Source organism: Biomphalaria glabrata, chromosome 8 (assembly GCF_947242115.1).
Source record: "Biomphalaria glabrata chromosome 8, xgBioGlab47.1, whole genome shotgun sequence".
Taxonomy (NCBI): domain Eukaryota; kingdom Metazoa; phylum Mollusca; class Gastropoda; family Planorbidae; genus Biomphalaria; species Biomphalaria glabrata.
The window spans coordinates 7235059-7263037 of record NC_074718.1 but is presented as its reverse complement, the minus strand read 5'-3'; the positions used below and the strand labels follow the sequence as shown (position 1 = coordinate 7263037).

General features: G+C 37.3%; 1 protein-coding gene across 2 annotated transcripts in view; it reads right to left on the bottom strand.

Moving 5' to 3' along the window:
* LOC106078061 (gamma-aminobutyric acid receptor subunit alpha-2-like) overlaps positions 1 to 23626 on the bottom strand; it is a 45119-nt gene extending 21493 nt beyond the window's left edge. Inside the window, exons 1-3 of one of the 2 annotated variants that reach the window (XM_056039760.1) lie at positions 23376 to 23626; positions 21554 to 21658; positions 6286 to 6383 (exon numbers count right to left, since the gene is read on the bottom strand). In XM_056039760.1, coding sequence (XP_055895735.1) covers positions 6286 to 6383; positions 21554 to 21618 — 163 coding nt within the window. In that variant the 5' untranslated portion in view covers positions 21619 to 21658; positions 23376 to 23626. The remainder of the gene's footprint in view (positions 1 to 6285; positions 6384 to 21553; positions 21659 to 23375) is intronic. The other variant, XM_056039761.1, reaches the window with a different exon arrangement.
* Between the last annotated feature and the right edge of the window lie 4353 nt (positions 23627 to 27979).

Sequence of the window (27979 nt, the reverse complement as noted above, 5' to 3'; positions counted from 1 at the left end):
TTGTTCTTCTTGTTGACTTTATTCAGTCTCTGGGCAGACGACAAGAAAATATAGGTCGTCTTACAGTTTAACGTTAGGCAATATGTATCAAGCGTGATCTTTTATGACTGTATGTGCTGTGCAATGTCTGAGAAAGTGCAGCTTTTGGAGAAATTTCTTGCATTGAAAGTGGATGGTTAAAAAATATATAATTTTGTACAAATACTTTGATTTAAAAGTTTAGAAGTGATTGCAATAGTGTGTTAGTCCATCGGAAGTGACTTTCTCTACATATTTTTTTAAGGCCTGAATTTTTTTAGATAAATATTTTTTTTTTAAGAATAACTCAATTTTTTTTTCGATTTGATATAAGTTGTCGAGCTTTTTACATTCTAAGAGCCCTTGGGCTTTTGCCTCTTATTTTGGCCTCTTTTTTGGCTCTGACGTTTATTATTATTTTATTTTGGGGGGGGGGGGGGTACTGGCCTCTTTATTGGGCTTTTTTTTTTATCTATTTTTTTTTAAATACCAAAGAAAAACTATATTGTACGACGGCAAACAATTAAAAAATAAATAAAACAACATTTAACTAAGCATGGAAATTGTATGCTGAAAATCTTTTTATTTTCAATCATTTTTCTTTTGCAGATGTCACCATGGGTTGATATTACATATTGTACATGAAAAAATTTACAAAAGCTTGTGCTTTTTATCTATATATCTTTTTATTCAGTATTTTTCTAGTTACTTCAATATCTTATACATAACACCCAAGGACAAGAAAGCCAAGCGATAAAGAGTACACTGGGTGCAGACGTCCTTCTTAAATGTTTCACAATATCTGCTAACCGGAGACAAAAAGCTTGATTTAATTTGTAAAACGAATAATTTGAAGTCCAACTGCTTTTTTTTCCCAGAAAAATTGTTACATTAACATTGTTATACTCAATACTGAGGACAGCATACAGTGAGATAAGAATAGGTCCACGGTTTGTTATCTATTGTTTTTTAATATTTCATGGTCATTTATAGTGTTCATTGTGATATACCCGCAGCAGCTCATCAGTTATAAAGTCCTCGTCGCAAAGATAGGAGCATAAGCGAGTGGTCATAATGCGATTAGTTTTTACTGTTTATCACATGGAACCATATCTCAGAATTCTGAAAATACATAAATCCGAAAATGTGTATCGTTTATAGGTGTACTTGAACTTATTTGGTTACTATCAAAGCCATAAGTTCGGCGCCACACTAAAAAATTAATACGAAATTATTTTAAAGTTTATGTAACATAAGCCAGTTGAAGCTTTGCTTCAAGCAGATTCCAGGTTTAGCTAGAAATTCTGAAATGTCACCCTTGTTGTTGTCTGGCCACATGACTGAAGCTTGTGTTCAAATCTTGCAAGCATTGGTGAGTTAAGCCGTATAATGGGAATGAGCCTTAATCAAACCATTGCTTTAGGTTCATATTTGAGGGTATCCCCTCATGATTAGTTTTCAAGTCGTACATTAAATAGTAGTAGATGTAGACCTAGAAGTAGTTTTAGTTATCTGCATAAATAACGTTCAATTTGACGAATCTCCATACTAGATGCGACGCGATTCTCTCGTGTAAGTCCCAGCATTAAGTTCATGTTATTTTTTGGAATTAAGCAACAGTTTGAGTTGAAAATCATAGACAAGTGTTTAAAATGTAGGACGCGAAGCTTGGAGACAAGATGACAGTGGCATAGCTATCGTAGGGGGATGGGGACGAATTTGAAAATCCCCTTGGCCCCCAATTGAGGGGGGCCTCCAAATGAGTGCAGGTTTTTTTTTAAATTTACATTAAATATTAAATTTTACGCCATTACCTCATGTCATGAATTGGAATGTCAAAATGCCGGGGCACTAAGGTCACGCCCCCACGGGCCCCCAATTGATGGCAAATCCCTAGCTATGCCACTGCAGGGTGATAGAGATAACGGAAACGCTTGGGGACTTCAATGGCGCCAGCAAGTGATTTTGAGAGTTGCTTTTACCGGTAGTTGACCTGTAGCACCAAACTGCTGGTAGACAACTAAACTGTTGTAACCTAATATATTTTAACTGATAAAACTTTAAATAACTTGAATAACTTCCCTTTGTAGGTACATTAAATAACACTTTATTTATAATGTAGACAAAATTAACTTGTAATAAAGGAAATATAGGTAGTGGACTTTAGTAATAATATTCTTTAACAAAATCTTAATTCACTACAATAACACAACCTTTCAGTCTCACGTTCTGGAGTCGTCTCTCCTAAGACTAAGTGACGACAATGCTACCTATGTTGCATCATTCACAACCAATCCCTAACCTCTTTCCACCATCACCATAAAAACACACACACACACGTTCCATAGCAAGAGTGTAGATAGCAGCAGTTGAAAATCAGATATATGTTGTTTTAAATTGTATTTTCTTCGACATTATATTTATTAGAAGAGAAAGAGTTAAGATTCTTGACATTTTATAACGAGGTAATTTTAGCTTCCTGTGGCATCAACGTGACGCCTCGGTGGAAGCGTCCGGTGTTGGAGTCGGATGGGCCAACAACTTTTTTATTATCTCCTCCTAGGTGAGGGCCGAGGCCAGGGCCGGCCTTAGGCCACTGCAACCTATGCGGCCGCAGTGGGCCCAGCACTTTCATAGCCTCCGTGCGATGAAAATTATTAAAATAAACCATTTTAACTTATTATTAAAGGGTTTCTGGAATTCTCCTGAAATTGTAAAATATACGTAAAAGTCATGTAAATCTCCTAAAATTATTAAAGTCTTCTGAAAACTGAAGCAAATCTCCTTAAAAACATACAAAATTGTCATTTCTGGGTGTCATTCAATATGGAAAACGCCAATCCTACTAGCAATTTGAATTTTTAAAAAAGGTGGAAGCCACGCTTATGTCTTGGTGCCATAACCAAGTCATAGTAATGGGCGATTTCATTGTGGAACCTTCCGACAGGACTTGGGGTGAGTAGATCTAGGTCCACCGGTCCACGTCTGGTCATTGGGTGGGAACCTGCTTTACAGTCATTGGGATGATGTAGCAAGCTTTCCTACTTTTAGGGTGTGGGTTCGATCTGATGGATGTCCATAAAAATTGAAAATTATTTCATTCAAGTCTTCATGTGGATGATTAAAGTTTTTGAGATTCGATATTTCTCATACGTCTATAAATAAATATGGAACTACCTATCTACCTATCTTGAGCTCGAGAAAATTCTTTCTTAAGCTTTTTTTTTTCAAGTCATGTCTGGTGAAGAAAATAATGTTTCACTATAGCTCTCTTTAGTTTTCTCACTATAGTTTTATTTCACTTTTTTTTTTCATACTCTAATTATCTCTATTTTTCCTCTTTCTGATACTCTTTCTGTCTTTTTTCTCACTCTCTCTCTCTCTCTTTTTTTTCTTGTTCTATCCCATTATTGATCTCTGTGTCTTTTTTTCTTTCTTTATCTCTCTTCCTCTTTCCATGTCTACTTCTTTGTCTTTTTATCTCTCTAACTCTCTCTCTCTCTCTCTCTCTCTTTCTTCTTTCTTATTGAGGGGGAATAAATCCATGAAAACAATAAGACAGTGAATCTCAAGCTATTGACAATGGGATTGTGGTGCTAGACCAATATTCCTGTTTGATGTATCTCTTTTTTTTTTCATTGCGTAATATTAAACTTTACTACTATCTGGGAATTTATGTTTGATTTTTGTTTCTAGTTTATCAAGAAACTTGCTTAAAAACACAGATCTGGCTTATTATTTAGACGTCGAATATCTGAAAATTTCTAGTTTCAGGCTTTGGTGTATCCTGGCCTGATATTTAAATACTAGTTTTTATGCCCATTTCCTGGGCATTTCCAAGTCTAAACGAGAAAGGCCAAAAAAAAAAAAACAACAGATTCTCAGAAAAAAACTCGCCTCAGGGAAGTAAACTAGAAAAAAAAAACATAACTCATTTTTCGGGACGGGAGGTCATGAAAACCCAAGAAGAGGTGTTAAGATCAACTTAAATAAACATAGCGGCCTCGTAAGCTTCTGCTATCTGGAAGATTAGTTTATTTGGGAGCAAGAATTGTGTATGTTTAATTCCCTCCCTTGCATTATCGAATAGCAACATGCTTTCAAAGAAAACAACACAAAAGAGATTTTTTTTTATATGTAAAGAAATTGAGAAAAAAATGTGTGAGATCTAAATCAAATCTCAAATATAAAAGAACTCTAGGACTCGTCTGCTAAGTCTCTCTAAGTCTCTACTATGATACAACATGCCATACAGAACGCTACAAGAAATAGCGCCAATTTATTTTATTTGTTGATTTCAATATAGATGCAGGAAGGCTTTAATTCATTGCGTAATTTTATTTTTCGGACTTTTTAAATTTCATTTCAGGACCGTCTAGTTCACTTTGCTTAGGGCCTCCAATTATCTAAAGCCGACCTAGAAGAAAAATCTGAGAAGAAAGCGCCGCATTTTAAAGCTAAGAAAAGCAGCTTAGCAAAGTTATGCTATGTGACTTTTTCATTGATGTACAAAAGTGATGCCCAAAATACGGCCCGCGGGCCAGATCCGGCCCGCGATGTGGTTCCATCCGGCCCGCCGAAACATCGGCGCAAAGTATAGAAATCTCCCTTCCAAACAAAAAAATAATTTAAAAAAAAATGTATCTTTACCTACGTTTGGGCCCTCACTTTTTCTCCGATGGATTGATACCATAACCTGTAACATTTGTGTTTTTATGAAATGGGACTCTGAATGTACAATCTACCAGGAAAAGTGAACAAATCTTGACTTTTTTGTTGAACATGGTAATAAGCCAACATATAATAAAACAACATAAAATGACATAAAATAAATATGACAGCATTCTTAGTTTAACTCGCGAATAAAAGATTGTTAAACTATTCCTAGAGATTGGAAGATTTATGGGAATAATTTAAAAAAAGAGACCACAAAATGAGTCGTTGGTAAAGCTACCTACACTGTTGCTCACATTTTAAGAAGCGGAATTAGGCTATTTTTTGAATCGTAAAAAAATATAATTGTCAAATAATCTATTAATCAAGTATTAAAATTACAGGTTTCTACCAAAATAGTTTCTAGTTTCTAGAATAATTTCATTTAGTTTTTGCGAATTGTCGGTCATGTGGCCCGCGAGACGTGTAATGGAAATTAAAATGGCCCGCGGGTCGAATTAGGTTGGGTATCACTGATGTACAATGTTTAGGTACTTTCGATAAAGGAGTTACTGAAGCTTTTTTTTTTTTTTATAAATGACTGAAAATCTAAAAATAGCAAGATTGTTGGTGTATCCGGTGTGCGAAATAAAGTGGTGATGACTGCTGATGACTGCTGAGGACTGCTGATGACTGCTGATGACTGCTGATGACTGCTGAGGACTGCTGATGACTGCTGATGACTGCTGAGGACTGCTGATGACTGCTGAGGACTGCTGATGACTGCTGATGACTGCTGAGGACTGCTGATGACTGCTGAGGACTGCTGAGGACTGCTGATGACTGCTGAGGACTGCTGATGACTGCTGATGACTGCTGATGACTGCTGAGGACTGCTGAGGACTGCTGATGACTGCTGATGAATGCTGATGAATGCTGATGACTGCTGATGAATGCTGATGACTGCTGATGACTGCTGATGAATGCTGATGACTGCTGATGACTGCTGATGACTGCTGATGACTGCTGATGAATGCTGATGACTGCTGATGACTGCTGATGAATGCTGATGACTGCTGATGACTGCTGATGAATGCTGATGACTGCTGATGAATGCTGATGACTGCTGATGACTGCTGATGACTGCTGATGAATGCTGATGACTGCTGATGACTGCTGATGACTGCTGATGTTTTGTTTGTTTTTTCTTTGAAGTTATGGGATTATCCTGGTGAGCATTTTAGCACTTCAGAATCAAGTTTCTAAAGCTCTCCTGTTTGAAACGAAAGCCACAATATATGTGGACGGGAGTGTCTCTCCAAAATAGGGCTCCACAGCCATATGAAAAAGTGCTCGAGATGAACCATAGTCGTTTCACAACTGAAGGAGGCCAATGAATGAATGAAGCTCTCCTGTTTGAAACTTCGTTGGCAATTTTGAAGTTCATTTTATCGTTTATTAGTGTGATTAGTATAAAGAAAGAGCGAGAGAGAGAGAGATAAAGAGAATAAGAGAAACAGAGAGAAAGAGAGACACAGAAGAGAAAGAGAAAGAGAGTGAGAGAAAGAAAGAAAGAGACAATATCTACGGCTCCCCCTTATTCTAACTACCCACCTCCAATGCCTGGTCTAACTTCTTTCCTGTAGCCGTCCAGGAGGTGGTCAAGCACTTCGGACACTGCTTTAGTTCGTTGGACTTCATACCCCACGCAGCTGAAAATACAAATGACGTATACTTTGGTAAGTGAAGATAAGGTTTAGGGTTAAACTTACAGACAAGGTTAGAGAACTAAGGGGTTAAACTTACAGACAATGCTAGGGAACTAAGAGGTTAAACTTACAGAAAATTTTAAGGAACTAAGAGGTTAAACTTACAGAAAATTTTAAGGAACTAAGAGGTTAAACTTACAGACAAGGTTAGTAAACTAAGAGGTTAAACTTACAGACAAAGTTAGTGAACTAAGAGGTTAAACATACAGACAAAGTTAGTGAACTAAGAGGTTAAACTTACAGACAAAGTTAGTGAACTAAGAGGTTAAACTTACAGACAAAGTTAGTGAACTATGAGGTTAAACTTACAGACAAAGTTAGTGCACTAAGAGGTTAAACTTACAGACAAAGTTAGTGCACTAAGAGGTTAAACTTACAGACAAGGTTAGTAAACTAAGATGTTAAACTTACAGACAAGGTTAGTAAACTAAGAGGTTAAACTTACAGGCAAGGTCAGTGAACTAAGAGGTTAAACTTACAGACAAAGTTAGTGCACTAAGAGGTTAAACTTACAGACAAGGTTAGAGAACTAAGAGGTTACACTTACAGACAAGGTTAGTGAACTAAGAGGTTAAACTTACAGACAAAGTTAGTGAACTAAGAGGTTAAACTTACAGACAAAGTTAGTGAACTAAGAGGTTAAACTTACAGACAAAGTTAGTGAACTAAGAGGTTAAACTTACAGACAAAGTTAGTGAACTAAGAGGTTAAACTTACAGACAAGGTTAGTAAACTAAGAGGTTAAACTTACAGACAAAGTTAGTGAACTAAGAGGTTAAACATACAGACAAAGTTAGTGAACTAAGAGGTTAAACTTACAGACAAAGTTAGTGAACTAAGAGGTTAAACTTACAGACAAAGTTAGTGAACTAAGAGGTTAAACTTACAGACAAGGTTAGTAAACTAAGAGGTTAAACTTACAGACAAAGTTAGTGAACTAAGAGGTTAAACATACAGACAAAGTTAGTGAACTAAGAGGTTAAACATACAGACAAAGTTAGTGAACTAAGAGGTTAAACTTACAGACAAAGTTAGTGAACTATGAGGTTAAACTTACAGACAAAGTTAGTGCACTAAGAGGTTAAACTTACAGACAAGGTTAGTAAACTAAGATGTTAAACTTACAGACAAGGTTAGTAAACTAAGAGGTTAAACTTACAGGCAAGGTCAGTGAACTAAGAGGTTAAACTTACAGACAAAGTTAGTGCACTAAGAGGTTAAACTTACAGACAAGGTTAGAGAACTAAGAGGTTACACTTACAGACAAGGTTAGTGAACTAAGAGGTTAAACTTACAGACAAAGTTAGTGAACTAAGAGGTTAAACTTACAGACAAAGTTAGTGAACTAAGAGGTTAAACTTACAGACAAAGTTAGTGAACTAAGAGGTTAAACTTACAGACAAAGTTAGTGAACTAAGAGGTTAAACTTACAGACAAAGTTAGTGAACTAAGTGTTTAGACGTAAGAATTGCACAAAGACTAGTCACTATAGGACGTCGACTATTCCTGGTCCGGGTTTACTACAGTGCCAGACTTTGCTGATTCACCCTTAACCCTTAAAACGCGTGTGATAGTTTATTCAATTTTGTATACACTCATAGTAAAACGGCTCAGCACTTTAAGGGTTAAACTAAAGAGCCCTCACATAAACAAGAAAAACACTTTAAACATCATTTCTTACAAAGATAAGGAGCTCTATTATACCATTTATAGTACAACGACCAAACTAACGTTTTCCAACATGTCACCAACGAGCGATAGAATTCTTTTCCCATTTATTTACATCACAGAGTGCATTTATTTTACTTCGTCTAGCCCCAATTATTAAATGCTTACCATTACGGGCTATGTTGTCAAATTTCTAGTAAAATCGTTTGAACCGTTTTCGAGAATCGCGTCCAGATTCCACCCACCCAGCCACCAAGGAAAGACTTAAATAGGCGTATTTAAAAAATATTGTCACAAATGTGCATAATGAAAAAAATATTTAAAAAATAAGGAAACAAAAAACATTTACAAGAGTTATGTTTCATCTTCAGAAAAATGTTTTTCTGTTTATTTTTATAAGTTTGCAATGTTTTACATGTTTGGATGTTTCTTCAGAGTTGAAAAAGAGGAGGGTAGTATGCAGGGTATGAACCCGGGACCATCGAGAAGTCCGAACGACAGTCCTTACGCGCATACCGCACGACCAGGCAGACACCCTGCTGTGGAAGTCTTGTCTATACGCACCACCAAGTCAGTTAGTTCTTCTTCTGTCCCTGCTAAGCCATCTTTGTCATCATCGAAGCGCAAGTTGGTAATTCATCTTCTTACAATGCTTATAGTATCTTCATAGCCCTCGAGAGGATCTTCCATTGTCCTTTCAAGGAAGATATTGAAGAGTGTTGGTGAAAGTAGGCAGCCATGTCTTACTCCAACTGTGGGTTTAAACCAATCCTCAATGTGTTATTGTTGAAGTACACCGCACTGGTGGCATCTTTGTGGAGGTCCTAAATTACTTTTATTATGTTTTTATTTATGTTGTACTTTTTCCATTGTCGCCCAGAGTGCCCCATGCCATACTCTGTCGAAAGCTTAGACAAGACTTTCAAAGCATATGGTATGCAAATAATTGCCATAAAAACTCAAATTATGACCAACAGCCAACGGGGTTTTAACTCTTTCTCTCCTAATTTACGACACTATAGTTGATGCTTAACTTTATAAACTTTATTTTGTGTTATATAAAAAGAACATGCATTCACCTTTACTTCTATACCAAAATAAAACATTTTCTAATAACAAACAACAAAGCTATTGAAGCTTTATCCTAACAGGGGAGTGAAATAGTAATGGGCAAAATGAAAAATTCCTTCGAAACGTGAAAAAAAAATTATTACGGAGAGAAAGAGTTAAAAGGGACATCAGTGTTGGAGAATATAACTGCATTTATATTCAAGTTTCTTGAAGAGAGTACACTGGACCTTCAACAGACCTCTACAAAAATATTTCCAGGGCCTCCACTTAGGAGACTCCGGCACTGAGTAGATCAACGTACAAATGCTGGATAGTTAGGTGAATGGGTAAAACAAATAAATCGATGAGTTGGAGGTGAGAGAGAGGAGAAATTAGACGGGAGGAAAATGATCGATTAATAGAATGAGTTGGTGATTGATTTACATGATCGATTGACACAGTGAGCTAGTGATAGATTTACAATTTTACATAATCGCATCAGTAAAAAAAAATAAAAAATTCTGTAAAATAACAAGAATATTTTTTTTTGTATTTGTGTATGATCTTTGATCCAGGGCAAACAATCCAGGGGACACTACTAGTGTCGTGTTTAAAGAATAAAGAGGGAAAAAACTTATGGGGAATTGGGCTTAGCGGGATGAGTTATCGACCTTTTTGTGCCTTTGACGGGTAACAATCATTACTTGAACAGGTGGTTTAGATATGAGGCACTGATTGGAACGGCACTTGAAGACATCCTCCAGAAGGGAAGGAGGGAGTGTGTAGAAATCTAGTGAAGATGAACAGAAAAGAAGAAGAGGAAATGAATATAAAAGTAGCGAGAGAGAGAAGAAAGAGTAAGACAGAGAGGGAGAGAGAGAGAGAGATAGAGTGAAGTAGGAGGGGACACAACTAGTGCCGTGTTTAAAAAAAAATGAAGATCAAGAGAATAAGCGACATGAAAAAAAAAGAGTAAAGAAGAAGGAAGAAGAGAAAGAAAGAATTAGCCAAAAGAGGTGAAAGAAAGATAAAGAGAGAGAAAGGCAAAGAAAGAGAGAAACAGAGAGAAGCGAGGAGAATGAGAATTAGAAAGAGAGAGAAAATAGAATCAGAATAAATGAATTATGTATCTAACAAGAACCACGAAGAATTAACTTTCATAATACATTGACCTGGCTCGGACCATTGCTCGTAGTTGTGCGTACAAGCCTATATATATATACAATCAATATAAATGCAGACAGACAGACAGAAAAAGAGGTAACGGAGAAACATTTAGATGGAGAAAAAGGAAAAGCAATAGAAGACATAGAAAAAGACAAAAGCAATTTAGAAAGTTGTATATGTCAACAACTTTGAAAGATTTTTTTTTTATTTCACACAAGCGAAAGAAATAGAAGAGAAAGTGAAATAATAAAAAAAAAATAGTAGGATAGGGAAGGAGAGAAAAAGAGAAAACGGAGACAGAGAGAAATGACCAAGAGAAAGAAAATAAATGAGAATGGGAGAGAAAGAGAACGAAAGAGAAAAAGACGAGAAAAAAAAGTGTGACAGAAACAGAAACAAAGATGTAGATGTAGAAAAAGAGAGAGAAAGAGAGAGAAAGGGAGATGAGGGCTGAGATAAAAACATCAAGCATTACTTTAAGCCACTCACTAGAACAGTCCACAATTTTTGTCCAGATCTTTTCTCTTTTTTTTTTTTACAATCTCCTCATAAGTCTGTCTCCATGCTGTCCTAAACACCCCTTACATGTTCACTCCATTCCGGTCTTTGAATCCTTTCATTTTCCCATTAGTACAAACACAAAAAGCGGCTACATTTCGCAAAGTTTCTTTTGATTACAGTTTCGACAACTTTCGGAGCACCCAAAGGCTGCTTAACCCTTGTGATTTGCTCTAACCAAAAAAAAATGCTCTGATTGTATTAAAAGCGTCTTCGTTGGACATAGCCCGAAATGATAAGCATTTAATAATTGTGACTAGACGAAGTAAAATAAATGCACTCTGTGACCAGCCTCAAGGTATGTATGGGTGTGAATAGACCTACAATTACAAGGAAAACCACAAAACGAAATTGATGGGGGACAAAAGCCCAGTCAGGATTATACTTTAGGACCGGTCAAGGTTGTTATAGACAATTCTATATCCTTTCCGTCCCACTGGCGCCCCCTGGGGAGTATTATCTTTATTATAATGATACATTGGTTATAAGGACGCGCGCACACATCTAAAGCAATCACAGACACATCATACAAGGTTTTTGGATCTCAGCAGTAATCTCGGACACAATTTCTCTCGTCTGACTGTAATACCAAATTCAGAATGGTCAATACTTAGAGAGGGGGAGGCCCCTGCACTTGCCTGAACCAAGAACAAATAATGGCATCGCTAGGTTCGTGACCTTTCCACAGTCTCTTCCCGTCCACCAACACGCAAACACACACACGCCAAAGATGTGCAGAAGTAATATCCAAACTTTACATACCTAAATATCCCTTCCTTCTTTATATCTCGCTCTCTTTCTTTCTCTTTTTTTTTTATAACTTCTGCAATCAGTCTTTCTGTCCATTCCTCCCTTTGGCCCATCCGTAATTCCGTCACTCAGTTTGCCTATCTGTATCTAAATTAACCAATCAATCTCAATCCTTACATCAACACATCTCCCTCCACCCCAACCCCCACACTCCAGTTCGTAGAATATTTTGGATCAGATTCCATTTTATAACAATCTACTTTGAGGTGCCATTGTAATGTTCAAAGTGCAGCTGATCCCTCAGGGCGCCGAGTCCAACCGTTACTCCCACATATCTCATTTGACGTCATCTTTCATCAAGCCGGTGTCTCTAGTAACGTTAGTCTTCTCTTTTCTATGCAAGTGCAAGTTATTTGACTTAGAATCAGCGATTCTCAACCTTTTAAGCTCAGCGACCCCTCTTTACAATCCCACACTCTGCCGCGACCCCCCCCCCTCCCCAGCTCAGACACACAGCAATAGAAGAATAGACAAAACTATTCAATTTTCGATGGTCTCCTGGCAAATCGTCAATCGACCCTCAAGGGGGTCGCGACCCACAGGTTGAGAACCCCTGACTTAGAAGAAAGATGGGTTTTTTCTCCTTGTAGCTAGATCAAAAAGTTTTGAGACTACATCTTATTCCAGTGCCTAAGGTCCATCGAAAGCTGCATAACCGGAAATGGGACTCTGTCGCTTCTGCTTCGTCTTGCATGTGGGCCGGTGAATCGAGAGGCTGGATAGAGCCTTGTCCTCGTCAAGGGTCGTATTTGTCCCGCGAGTCGTAGTTTGGGCATCGCAGTTTGCCACGATTTGTTTGAAGAGCTGTCTCGCAAATCACGTGACATGTGCGGGCTTTGAGGTGCCAATTTATGTCACGACTTTATTTTGGAAAATAGAATTGTCTCTCTAAATTACAAGATATACGTGAGTTAGTAAGTGTCTCTATGTCTCTACATGAAGACACCAAAGAAACAAAGAGATTCCTTATGTTAATATTTTCAAGCTCAATTCAATAAGACAAATAATACAACGAATAACGAACGTAAAATAGAAATGCCTTGTATGAATAGAATATTAACTTGACAGACATATAATATGATTTCTAAATAAGCAAAGCAAAGAGAATATACGGGCGATCATTAACTATCCATCACAGAATACCGAAAACGGAACAATGTTTGTAAAATGTTTTACAGATTTCGGATGTTCCTTCAGATTTGAAGATATATTCTTCTTCCTAGACAAACCTCCCGCAGGACGACGGGAGATGACGGCGTGCAGGGTATGAACCCGGGACCATCAAGAAGTACGAACGACAGAGAGATTTATTCACGTGGTGGCTTATTAGTTAATTGTTACAGTAGTTCGTGGAACACCCATTCAAGTCTCTCGGAACACTGGGCTCAGCGGAACACAGTTTGGGAAACACTGGTGACGTCATGGTGGCTCTTTTCTTCAAGATTCTCAAACTTTTAACTTGAGATTCAATCTATCCAAAATGGATGTGTTATCGATTTGTTTACATCAATATCTCTCGAAGATCTTGAAGATATTATGTATAACAATAAACAAGCCCCCTTTTTACACATACTCAATGTGGTTTAATTACAAAGTCGTTCCTTACTGTCTGTCTTATGTATATGTTTGTTAAGCTAGAAGCGCTACACTCAATAACTATAAACAACGCCAACACTATAACGCCAGATTCATCAGTCCATTTATTTACACACTCTCACACAGTACGAGGTTACACACAACACTGTGATATGGAACTTTCTTACCAAGGGGAATAACTCTACATATTGATAACTAACACATACACATGAACGGAATGGTAGTATGGTAGTTTTGTTCTATACTATCAATACGTTTCTATTCTATTTTTACGGGGGTTTTTTTTGGTATTGGAACAAATTTTAGTTTTGCAAAATATCAGCCAAGTCTCCATTTGCCCAACATCTTTAAAACAGGGGTTCTCAACAAGTGGGTCGCGACACCTTTGGTGGTCGATTGACCATTTGCCAGGGGTCACCTAAGACCATCGAAAATATGGATTGTTATTGTCTACTCTTCTATTGCTGTGTGGGGGTGGGGTAGAGGCAGAGTGGGGGATTGTAAAAAGGGGTCGCCGAAAGGTTGAGAACCGCTGCTTTAAAATATTCTTACATTCTTCCATTATTTCGAACATGATTACATCATGCTTACAAAAAGGAAGCAGTGATCATTTGAACAGATCCGAATAAATTAATTAGTTCACTCTAGAAAAACGTTTTACATTCCCTGTATGTCACCATTTTTTCATTATTTTTTTTTAAATCCCAGAATCCCTCGCGTCCCAGATCACCCTGACCCAATTATCTAATGTATGAAGAAACTAGAATTCAAAAAAGTAAAAATGTTTTAATTTGCTCTTGGAGCTCCTGACTTTCCCCCTGTGTGCTTGTAGAGAACAAATACAATATCCTGACTTCCAATCTCTGTTCTTCGAAAAATTAAAAATAAAAACTGGTCACGTGATTTTTTAAAGCTTTTTGAATAAAATCTCTTTCTGTAAACGAGTTTTTCTTTATCACGTGACTTGAAAAGTTTCCTGCTGTCAGGGTTCACTTTTATATGCTTGGCTCTTATTCTTGTATTTCTTGACTTGGCTCATTAGGGGTATGAATACTCAATTACACTTATTAATACTTGCTTAGTTATTCACATAAGAACAATTACTACTAGATACACTGAAACTCCAACTATAGATAGCCATTGAAATACGAATAATACTTTAATATTCAATAAGCACATAATGAAATCAACTCTCAAATATTATTAATCAACAATCACCAGTCCATCGACTTTCATGTTATATACATATATAAACACCAGTCCAGGAAGCAAGGTCCAACCTTCCTGGATCGGGGGCAAGACCTTACTGACCTAACACACTCTCTCGTGGTCGTGCGGTTTGCGCGCTTGACTGTCGTTCGGATTTATCGACGGTCGAGGGTTCAAACCCTGCCCGCTCCCATCCCCCGTCGTCCTGCGGGAGGTTTGGACTAGGAAGTAAACTATATCTTCAACTCTGAAGGAACATCCGAAACGTAAAATATTTTACAAACAAACATTCAACGAAGACTTAATCACTCAGTTCACAACATGTGCAACACTTTGCATTCATAACAAGGGGATATAACAATCATACCAAAATATCAAACTAACATTCATTCTCGCCATACCTCCCCCTGACACCTGCTGGACAGTATGTATGGCCCCGGGCCGAGTTCGAACCCGGGGACAGAGTGAGGACAGAGTGATGACAGCCCAAACCCATACAAAACAACCAACTGATAAAGGGGAATCATTGCGGACAATGTTCCGTCTCTGCAACCATCTTTTGTACTTTCAATTAATTTCTTACAATGCTGTTCAGTTCATCATTTTGTTTCACTTTCAAAATGACATGAATCTTTTTCTCTAAAACATTTTTTGTTCATTCTTTTTTTATGTAATCTTCTGGACAAACACAAACCAATATGTACATCGTATGACAAACACAAACCAATATCTACATCGTATGACAAACACAAATCAATATCTACATCGTATGACAAACACAAACCAATATCTACATCGTATGACAAACACAAACCAATATGTACATCGTATGACAAACACAAACCAATATCTACATCGTATGACAAACACAAACCAATATGTACATCGTATGACAAACACAAACCAATATCTACATCGTATGACAAACACAAACCAATATGTACATCGTATGACAAACACAAACCAATATGTACATCGTATGACAAACGAGCAAAGAAATCATCTTTGACATTCAATACTGTGAATATTTTTGTTTTAAATTCCGAAACATTAGAGCTGTTTTAGTGCTGCACTTTTTTTCCTTTGAAGTATATATATATATATATATTTTTTTTTTTTTTGGGGGGGTCTCAGATTTGAAACAGACATATTGGTGATGAAAGAAAAAGGATGAAAGCGGAGGGGGGGGGGAAGGACTTTACGAAAGAGGAGGAGGGGGGCGTTAAGAAAGATGAAAAGAAAGAGGAGAGAGAGAAAAGGGAGACAAGTACAATCTGAAATGGGACAATGGCTAAAACAGGAGTAGGAGACAGCTTGACAGAGAATCTAAATTGGAAACGGCGCCCGCATGGAGGCGGAGGGTGTTAGTGGGAAAAAAAAAAGGAATAAGACTAACATGAGATGAAAAAAAAAATACAAAGCTAGGAGTGAGACTTGGGGCACTAAGTCCCTGCACAAGACAAATCATCGTTAACTGGGGTTTAAATGCAAGGTAACCAAGAGAATGCTAAAAAGGGAATTTCCCATTACTTTGAGATGAACAGCTTTATTCTTTGGTTGTTTATTAAAATGTTAACACGGAAATACAAAACGAAATACGCACACATATAAACGAGAGGGAAGAATTGTTCTATTCGGCTATTTAGAGAAGAATTGTGTTCAGAATGTCAAGTGGTCTAATTTTGTTATTCATCGTTCCAAAGAATCTTTCATTGTGTAATGTTTTCTTTGTTTTCTTTCTTTTATTCTTCTCTTTCTATATTTCATCCTCTCTCTCTTTTGCTCCCCTCCACTCCTGTAATCGTTCGTTCTCTCACCTCATCTCTTTCACTCGTTCTCTCTCCTCTCTCTCTCCTCTCTCTCTCCTCTCTCTCTCCTCTCTCTCTCTCTCTCCCTCCTCTCTCTCTCCTCTCTCTCTCTCATTCTCCTACTCCTTCTCTCCTTTCCGCGGGTCGGCCTTGGACATAGGCATACTACGCAGCCGCCTAGGGCTTCCGATCGGTGGGGGCCTCGACCGGGACTAGTTTTTTTTTTTAGAGAAGGAATATATGAACTTGTGCCCAATGTTGTTGTTGAAGTCCAGGGTCCACTGGGAGGCGCGGTGGCCGAGCGGTAAATCGCTTGGCTTCTGAACCGGGGGGCTCCGGGTTCGAATCCTGATGAAGCTTGGGATTTTTAATTTCGGGAAATTTAGGGTGCATTTGGGTCTACCCAGCTCTAATGGGTACCTGACATTAGTTGGGGAAAAAGTAAAGGCGGTTGGTCGTTGTGCTGGCCACATGAAACCCTCGTAAACCGTAGGCCACAGAATCAGATGGCCTTAGATCTGCCCTAAGACCACAAGGTTTGAAAGGGGAACTTTACTTTTTTTTTACAGTGTCCACTAGCCTAAGTTTGAAATAAATTGTGTAATTTTTTAATAATTTTTTTAAATTTTCTATTTCGTTTGGGGCCTCCTAATTCACTTCGCCTAGGGCCTCCAATTATCTAAGGCCGGCCCTGGCTTCCCTTAATGCTTTTTCGCCTTCTCTACCCCTTTAAAAGCTCTCATAGTTTTGAACGATGATTTATTTTCGCACTATTTTGAGACTGTTTTGTTATCTTATCTTATCTTATATAATACAGACGTTACTTCAAAAAAGAAAGATGATTACGTCCTACGCGTCATGCATTCAGTCATGCATATTAACCAATGACTTAAATTTTGCCAAGTTAACCTTTACTCTTGCCACAACATCCGTTTGAACACGTTTCATTGTTTGGTCACCAGAGCTTTAAAGGCTCTACAGTACCAGGCAGAAACAACGTTCCGGACTCAGCTCTAGATTGTATCTGAAAACCCATTTCTTGAAGAGAATCATGTGGAGACTTATTCCCTCAGAGCACGTGATGAAATGGAACAGTGTGTTTAAAGATACAGGGCCAGATGCCTACACAATAAAGGGACCCCATAGTAGAGAAAAAATCCATATTTTGCTAGGTCGGCAACTTTACGAATCTTTTGTAGTTCTTTTTGTTTTTATCGCATGTTACCGACAATATTTTAAACTTTTACAGTTGGCAACACTGTCCTGGTTAAAAATTATCCGCTCACGTAATACACAGCACTAACTCCGCAGTGACTTGATTGTGTAAACACTTCATTCTTTCTTTTGTATATTCATATTAAATTATGATAATATGATAATATTGATAAAACAACGGAAAAAAAACTGTCACGTGATGGCCATTTGGTATTACGTAAATTTGTATAGAAGAGATAGAGAATCACGTGGCTAAATGCTGTTTGTTTACGATTGGTGAATGAGGTCCATTCTTTTCCCCAAATCTATCAAAACTCTAGTAAAATCGTGAAAGCCGTTTTCGAGATCCGTGTCCAGGACTGATAGACTCCATGAAGCATTTGAAAACTGAGGAATTGTACTAATAACATAATTTTTTACCGTGTTATAGTTTTGTAGTATGTAAAGATTATGTCTATAAATACAGCCAAAGATATAGCATTAGAGATTTTAAAAAAAATGGTTTTACAAATTACCATATGTTTAGTTATGGTATATGTATTTGTTAGTTCGACATTGATCAGATGTCATGATTCTTATGGCTTACGAAACAAAAGCACTATAACCTCTAAAACTTTGGTTTAAAGTGCTTTAGGTCTTAATAGTGAGATCAGTCTACGATAAGTTTGGTATAAATTAAATCATTAAAAAAAACTAATCCTTCGTTTATCCTACTACCTGTATTATTGAACGATCACCTGGGGGTATTTAGACTTTTTTTTATACGGAAAATATTTTTACTTTATATTCAGTCTTCACGTTCTCTCATAAAATTGTGATCTACTTTTTTAAAGTAAAATTAAATTTTATTCATACTTTTTAATAATAGTAGTAATATCGTCCGTTCTGCTTCGTTTTAGTAATGGACAACCTAAAACAAAAAATATCATTACTAATAATTTATGAAAATTCCGTTGGGTAGGGCGCATATCTCGTATGGAGGACTACCGCATGTCAAGTGCAGTCTATTTGTTGAGCTGAAAGGTGCTAGGCGTAACAGAGGCGCCCCTCGAAAACAATTTAGAGACCAGGTAGGCGCCAGCTTGCTTTCACTGACATAGAATAGAGCACCTGGAAGCATGCGACATCGTGACGAGACATCTGGAGTTCTCTTACATACACATTTAAGACTTAATGGAAATCTACTGCCCAGGACAGACGTAGACGTCGAAGAAAGAACTTGAACAGACCACTGGCTGACAACTGTTATGTCAGCGCACATTGTGGCAAATAATGTAGGTCACAGTTAGGACTACGTAGCCATTTGAAACATTGCAATACTCGTTAATCTTCTTACTCGAAGAACTCTGTTGTCATTTTCAGCTGTCTAGCAAGGGAAGTAACCCTAGAGGGATTATTATTATAAATATATTACTTGAGGAAAGGGCAAAATGTTTGTTCTTTATTTCAAAATTGTCTTTCTTTATTTCAAAATCCACTTTCTTTATTTCAAAATTGTCTTCTTTATTTCAAAATCAACTTTCTTTATTTCAAAATCCACTTTCTTTATTTCAAAATTGTCTTCTTTATTTCAAAATCAACTTTCTTTATTTCAAAATCCACTTTCTTTATTTCGAAATCCACTTTCTTTATTTCAAAATTGTCTTCTTTATTTCAAAATCAACTTTCTTTATTTCAAAATCAACTTACTTTATTTCATATTTGTCTTTCGTTATTTCAAAATCCACTTTCTTTTCAAAACCTCCACTAGTCTATGTGAAAACTAACTTTCCCTCTGAATGACACACTATCATGCATTCAGAAACAAATAAATTAACAAATTAGATTTCTATCTTTAAAAATCACCTAACTCTGTTTGAAAATTAACTTGATATAAAAATCTGTTCCCTTCATAGAAGTCTATGTTAATACCATCAGGCATTTCACCCCGCACAATTTATTCGCTAAATAAATAGTTTATGCATATTTTGATGACTGTTTCTAGGAATGTCAACAACATGTACAATTGGTTATAATAGCAAAATCGTCCCCAACCTTATAAGGATGATCTTTCTGAGTAATTTTAACAATAACATTACTTTCCCTGCATAAACTGTACTTCAATCTGTACTTCATTTTTATTTTCAAATTTCCATAAATCAATAACGTTTTATTACTGTCTGTTACATTGACATTAGGGCAACAATGATGCAGAAGATTGAGGTCGTGGAGACACGGCTCTAAATCTATCCGTCAATCATTGTCGTCGTGCTTGCCAGGGAGAGACGTCCAAGAGTATTATCATGGGAATATAAAACTATATCAACAAACATTAGTTTCAGTCAACTGAGCTTCGCGTTGTATTGCTCTACGCTTCATTGACTTAACTTGACCTCGTGTCCAGCACTCAGACACTCAAGAATTATCAGATTCTTGTTCAGCGGTCGCAGAAAGATGGTTTAGAAGACATCTCTTTCTGTCAATAGAACACCTTTTCTTATATTATTATTATTATTATAGCTTTTATATAGCGCTACTTTCATGCTTATAGCATGCTCAGAGCGCTTTTTGGTCCAATCTCATTTGTGGACCAGTGGGGGGGAGGGGGTATCTAGGGGGTATCTAGTTGGTTTTCCGTGCTGCCTTTAGGCGCTCAGTAAACACAACTCTGCCCGAGTCGGGAGTCTAACCTCGAGCCCCCTTCTAGGTAGCCAAGCCAAGCCAAGTTCAAGCGCACTTGGCCTCTCGACCACGCTTCCCACTATATCTTACAAAGCTATCATTAACTCATTCTGTCTGTCTGTCTGGTAAAAAAACATTTACACATCATTTCTCGCACACCCAATCTCCGATCAAGTTGAAATTACGCACAATTATTTTTTTTTACCAGACAAAAAAAAATAATAATTAATTAGTTATTTAACTATTGGTAATTAATTATTTTTGAGGCGCTGTGGCTGAGCGGTAAAGCGCTTGGCTTTTGAACCGTTTCGAATCCTGGTGAAGACTGGGATTTTTTAATTTCTGGATTTTCGGGCGCCTCTGAGTCCAACCAGCTCTAAAGGGTACCTGACACTAGTTGGGGAATAGTAAAGACGGTTGGTCGTTGTGCTGGCCACATGACAACTTCGTGAGCCATGGGCCGCAAAAACAGATGACCTTAACATCATCTGCCCTACAGATCGCATGGTCTGAAAAGGAACTAAAAGGAATCTCTTATAGTGAAGATTCAAATGGTCGTATATGTAGGATATCGACCGTTCAAAATAAAGACTTTCTAGGAAAAACATATAGAATAAAGGCGAGCTAAAAATAAATACAGAAAATTTAATGACTATGGAAGTTGTTTTTTTTTTATCTATGTGTCTAGTTATAATTTTTTTGAAAGTCATTGATCTCTTTAAAAAAATGTTCACTCTCTCTCTCTTTTTTTTTCTTCTCTTTCTCTTTCTCTCTCTTTCACATACACAGACACAGAAAAATGCACAAAGACACACTCAAAACACTATGGTCCATAAAAAAGGAGGGCGCCAGACCTGAGACGCAGCTTTGATCTCTGGCGACCTCTTTAGATCGAATTCATTCCATTTTGACTCCCAGTGTTTTCTTTTCAGCAAGCCTTGTCCGGTAAGTCCAAACCTTTTTTTTTTTTTTTGTTGAGGCGAAGGGGGAGGACGAGATTTAGAGAATCTTGTAGTTTTATTTTTTGAGGCACCCTTCGTTCGCCCCCCCCCCCGGTCAGAGTCTACGCTTTAGCTGATGCAGTGTTGGGATACCACTCCAAATAGCGCTACACCAGTTTTAATGATGGGGGCGAATGTAATAGTGATCTGGCTAAAGTAGCACCACATTTTAATTAAACTTTGAGTACTTTCTGAATACTTGTTTTTAAAAAATGAATGCTAAACCTAGGCCTTATATTACAAGGCTTATCTTGATGATAATTAGATGCAGAAGAGAGGTTAGCCCCCCCCCCCCCCCCCCGCGCCCCAAAAAGCCACTGTCAAAAGTTAATGTTAAATAGCGGTTTGTCGAGGGCTATGTAATACTTACATTGGTGAGATAAAGAGAGCACTTAGCCAGGCCAACATTACATTCATAGGCGTCACTTTGTACATAATGTCGGCTTTATTTATTATAAGACACTCCCTTGCACTGCTGAAAAAAAAAAGAATGATTCAGTCCAACTTTTTGTAAACAACAAAATGTTATTCTAGTGGAAGAAAAATCACTACCATATATCTCAGTACCGTATGGTTTACATCCCTTTTCTACATAAAACAAAATTAATTAATTGGTTATCACGTTCTGATTAACCGATTGCTATTTTTTTTTTATTGATTGGTCATCGACCATGAATAATTATGCAAAATGTCAACTTTATCTGAGAACAGGAAGTGGGAGAAAAACGTGTCCAAATTATAAGAAGGGAAATAACTCCACATATACAGCCACATCTCTCTATATTGTTGGAACTATTTCCCTCTTTCAATACCAAACAAAATAATGAATTACCAATGATTAATTAATTGGTGACTATTTAAAAATTGATTCATGTTTTGTTAGGCACATTACATTATTGTGTAAGATCCGAGAATGAGGGTGAGAGAAAAAAAAACGTGTACAAAAATTGTTCCAGACAGACGGACGGACGGATAGATTAAATAAGTTGATATAAGTTTGTAATAACAGTCTGTTGACAAAAAAAAGGGTTATTATGTTAGCTACACGTCTTTAGGATTATTTTGATTATTTCAATGTAAGATTTCGCTTCATCCAGTTATTTGCACAAAAGTTAGGGTTATTGATTTGAAATTAGTTAAGTATGCATGCAAAAGAGAAATTTAGACCGTTAGTATTACAATTACAATGCAAGGGAGGTAAGAAGTCTACCGATAAAATATGGCTGATACCTGTTAAAAAACAGTATTTAGTAATATTTAGGCCTAACGATGATATAATTTTATATGTATAACATGCACCTTACATTATCACGGGTACTAGTATAGTGCCAAACGTAGGCTAAGCAATGTTTAGATTTTCTCAACAGTATCAAGTTAAACCTCGTCCCCCCCCCTTTTCGGGAATTGCGGAACCTAATAAGTTAAGTTTCGTTTATTTTTTCATTACGTGTAATTAGTGTTGTAAATATAAATGTCACATATTTCCTGGCAAGCCTTACTACATGGTAGTATCGTAGCATGTAAACTAACAGTGAACGAGAGTGAATATTTTTTTCCTGGGAAAAAACACAATTAAACTAATTAAACAAAAAATAATAACCTCTATAAAAGCAATAGATCGTTTTTTTTTAAGCAATAACAGGTGGGAAAACTACAAAGCTACTATTGGGGGCTCCCTTTATGCTAATGAGAATGTAATCTGATAAAATAAGTATTAGAAATATAGGCATATAAAACCTAGCCCAAGATTCATCATAAATAGGGCTACAAACATTTCTAGAAATTTGCGGCCCTTGGGGGTGGCTGGTGTAGGCCAACTTGTGAGCAGGATCAGTGGCGTAGCTAGAGTGGGGGAGGAAGGGTCCAAATTTGAAAATCCCCCGGACCCACATCTCAGAGGGGTCTCTAAATGAGTGTCCGAAATTTGTTTTTACATTAAATATTACGCCGTTAGAACGAGTAAGAGGAGGGAGAAGATGTCATGAGATGTCATGATGTCCAATGACAAAATGAAGGGGCCCCCAAAGAGGTCAAGCCCCCCGGGCACCCAAATCTCTAGCAACGCCACTGAGTAGGATTAGTCGCCCTACATTGATTTATACAGAAAAGAAAATGTGCTTGGGTATATATTGGTAGTTTTAAAAAATACTTACTTTTAATTTAGACTTAACCTAAAGGTACATCTAACTTACCCTGAAAAGCTAAATTATAAAGCAATCCTCATATATCCATGGAATCTATTTGTGCTTAAAAGATTAGCATTCAAACGAAAATGTAAACAAACTTCTAAAATCATTCAGAAATTCAACGTGGCTTAAAATAGAAATGCACACGAGCGCTCTCCTTTGCTAGAATCAGTAACAGACTCGCATCGTCTGCTGTAGGGGGCGGGAATCGAAACTTATAAGAGATTCAAGTCTGCTAACTCTGGTGCTAGTGGCCGTACTGTCCGAGTCTTGTAGTAGATCCCAGATGCGAGAGAAATTTTACTTCATAAAGATGTGTTCTTATAAATAGGACCAACTTTAAGAGAGTTCCAGTAAACTTAAACCCAAGTTCCGATCCAGATTTTGTCTAAAAAAAAAAAAAAAAATTCAAACATCGACCCAGTCAGCCGGGGTCAGTCTTTAAATTGTCTATGGCAGCGTGGTGGCTGGCTGGTTAAGAGCTTGGCTTCTGAACCGAAAGGTCTCAGTTTCAAATCTCGGTGAAAAAAAATTATTTTGGGATTTTTTAGGACACCCCTGAGTCCACCCAACTCTAATGGGCACCTGACATTAGTTGGGGAAAGCAAAGAAGGTTGGTCGTTGTGCTGGCCATAAGACACTGGTATGAACAGTCGGCCATAGAAACAAATGGCCTTTACATCATCTGACCTAAAGAGTCTGAATGGCGTACCTTAAATATTATTTTTCTTCTTAAGTAACAAAAAATAATGATGTATTAGCAATGTAGATGTCGATCTATATTTTAGAAGAAAAAAAAAATAAAAACAAGCAAAAAAAATAAAAAAATACAAAGTTTATCAAAAAGGAAGAACTCTACACTTACAACTAATTCTCTCAATAATGTTTAAGTTATTTCCCTTATTTTATATTAAACAATGAATTAGCTACTAATAATTAATTGACTACTTTTTTAATTCAGTCATGCTTCGTTAGATACAATAATGTTTTTGTTTCAAGTTTCAACTTGATTCGAGAATGGGTGTGGGAGAAATGACGTGTTCGGACGTGTTTACCAGACAGACAGACAGACAGACAGACAGAGTGGGTTGATAGAAGCTTTGAAAAAAAAATACTGTTACGATCTCTCCTAATCAGGCATTCTGTAAACACTGCTAAACACACAACAACACATCAAGAACTTGACAACAAGGCTCCAAATAATCTGGTGCTTTAATAACGGTCAATTAAAACAGCCAATTTGACACAATTGGCAATACGTCAACACTAAAATTGCTATACTGTACAACACCGTACTAAACTATTAAACTCTAATGTCTCTATCTCTTCCTGGACTCTTACATTCACTTCAGGACTCCACCAGGACCGACTTCATGGCAGACTAACAGTCCCGGTCTACTCGCTGTCCTGTCTTGAACTGCACTTTCTTACACACTGTGTCTCTGGTTCACGCAGGCTTTCCATCCCATGACCATAACGCGGGTCATAACTGTGTACTAGCAGTACTGCCCCTTGTCCATTGACAGCCATTGCCCTGAGTGATGTGCCTGAGTTCACGTGTGCCAACTGAACCTACAGTTAACGCTCTAGCGCCGCCAATAGGGTTATAACAATATATTATCAATGTCAAAAAATTAGAACATTTTCTTACCAATTTGTTTTCTTTCTTAGAACTGCATACGGGAGATAAATGAAGAAATTGACAATCAGAGCCAGGCTGCCAAGCTTTCTTGTCTTGTGTCTCTGGTTCTAGTTCTATAGAAGGATCCCAAAGCTTCAATCGCTGTCACACGCTTATGTTTCAGGAAATGGGTCTAAAAAGTAAAAACAACAAAAAAAAAAAAAAAAAAGCACGAAGAGCGTACCACATTGCGGCTGTTAGCCTTACAATGACAACCCACTATGTTCTATTTTTTTTTCCTATTCGTGGGTAGGGAGCCGTGGTGGCTGATTGGAAAAGTGCTTGGCTTCTGAATCATGGGCCCAGGTTTCGAATCTCGGTAAAGATTTTTTTATTGCTGGATCTTTAGGGCACCTCTAATTGGTACCAGGCATTACTTTGAGAAAAGTAAAGGCGGTTGTTAGTTGTGCTGGCCACATAGCACCCTCGTGAACTGCGGAAACAGTTGACCTTTTTCATCACCTGACCCATGGAGTAGCTTTAACATAGCGCAACTATCAGACCTTCTCTAGTGGACCAGTGATGGAAGGGGGTATCTGGGAGAAGGTTTTCCGCGTGCTGTCTTTAAGCACTCAGTTAACACAACTCTACTCCAAGGGCGTAGCCAGGGGGGGGGGGAAATCGTGGGGTTAACCCCCCCCCTCGCAATGAATTTCCATCCCCCTGATTTTTTGCTTTGATTTTGTTAATTTTAGGTAAGATTTAAATGTTAAACCATCACTTGCCCAAGCGCACTAAAGGGGGTTTTGAGTTTAAATCCCCCTCCAAGGGGTTTTGAAATTAAAATTCCCCACTTCTATAAACAATTATACAAACCACAGTCACCAAGTTCCATGAGCGTAGCCAAGGGGGATCTTGAGTTTAAAACCCCCTCCAAATATGTTCCTTGTGAACAATTCTAAATAGAACTTTTATTATAATATAGACAAAGTCAAGTTAATATGAGATAAAATAAATGTACTAGACTTGCGTAATAATATTTTTGAACAAAATCTAACTCACCAAAATAACACAACCTTTCAGTATCACGTTCTGGAGTCGTCTCCCCTAAGTGTAATGATATATAGCTCCTCCTTCGTGATTGAAGATGAGCACATTTCTCATTTCCTATGGACTCGAAGATGGCTGTAAAGTCCAATCCTCGCTTTAAAAAGCCGGCCGCATACATAGCATGGGTAGATTTGGTCAGTTACAGCTAGGCCTGCTTCTTCTCTCAGCTTTTTGTTGGCTCGGTGCTCTTTCACCCTGGACACTCTTCTTGCTTCAAATCTTGAGACTCACAGTCTAATTGTGGAAGTGTGGTAGTAGGGTCTGCCTAAGGTGGATTAGGAAGGGGCATTCAAAGAGGATTTGGTTTAAGGTTTCATAATGGTGGGCACAGTGTCCACAAAGGGGTAGATGTGTGGGATTTATTTTGTTAAGATGGTAATTAATGGTTTTAAGATGAACTTGACAATATTCTATGCACGTTCGTTCTTTTCCATGTCATGCATTGAAGAAAGAAAAATCTGAAATTCTTTCTAGTCATAGCTATGAGAAGATAACTCCTAGACTTCTGCACAAAAAATGTAACAATATAACCATAGACATAACCTTAAAAAACAAAGAAAATTTATTCATAAAAATGCTCATTTTCGGGTTTAATTGTATCAATTAGTCATGAAATTAAAGTTGTAATAGACGTAATCAGCGTGATCACAAATAATTGTACCATTTTTTTTTAAATATTAGCACAATTTCATACTTTTAGCTTTCTCAATCCACTACGATGCTATCACTTGTATTAACCAGTTGGGTTGGGGAAAAGAAAGAAAGGGGTAATCAGTGTAAAGGTTAGTGTGATCGCTTTTAAAATGCATTTAGAAATTTTAAAAATATATAAATTGTTGTACGACTTCAATTCGAACTAGAGAGCTCAAGCCAACACACTAACCACTGTGCCGGTGAAGTGCTTATGAAAATAAAAGGTTTAATAGTTATCTATTGTTAGTTTCAATTCTTTAGCCAAGACCTAATTCTCTACACAGAGTAAGGGGGACCAATTCAACTTATTCCACCACATTCTTTTTTTGTTTGTCACAACAAATAACTGCAAAATTTCAACTTAATGGATGCGGAAGAAAAAAAATGTGTACAAGCTCTTCACTAGACAGAGTGAGTTGATAGAGGTTTTGTTAAAAAAAGAAAATGGAGCACCTTTTAAAAAGATCAACATGTAAGTACCAAACTAGTGATGCCCAACCTAATTCGTCCAGAGGGCCATTTCAATTTCCGACACTCATCCACAACGATAAGGTACAAAAAAAAAAGAAATGAAATTGACATGCAATTAATTTATTACAAATCCGTGGATCTAATACATTAACTAATGAGATATTTGAAATTTATCTATTTTTTTCCCCGCGTCAGAATATGGCTTTATATCTCTACTTAAAATATGAGCAACATTGTAGCTAGATTTACAACCGACTCATTTTCTTGTCGCTTTTTGGTAAATATTCCCATCGATCCTGTATCTCTTACTCGCGGCTCAAACCAAGAATGCGGTCATATGCGTTTTATAATACCGTTTATATGTTGTCCTTTTTAAAACATCCACACATTCAATACAAATCAAATATGTTGGCTTAATAGCCACAAAAAAGTAAAATTCGTACACTCTTCCTGTTAGATTCTACACTTCATAAACGCACAAATGTTAAATGTCATGGGCCAATTTATCAGAGAAAATGTGAGAGCCCTAATGAAAGTTCAAATACATTTTTAACGTTTTTATTATTTTTGTGCCGACTTTTCGGTGGGCCGGATTGATCCACATCGAGGTCCAAATATGGCCCGCGGGCCGTATTTTGGGCATCACTGTACTAAACAATTAAGAAAAACTTAGCAAGAGCTAAAGTTCAATTCATTTTTATTGATTCTCTGAAAA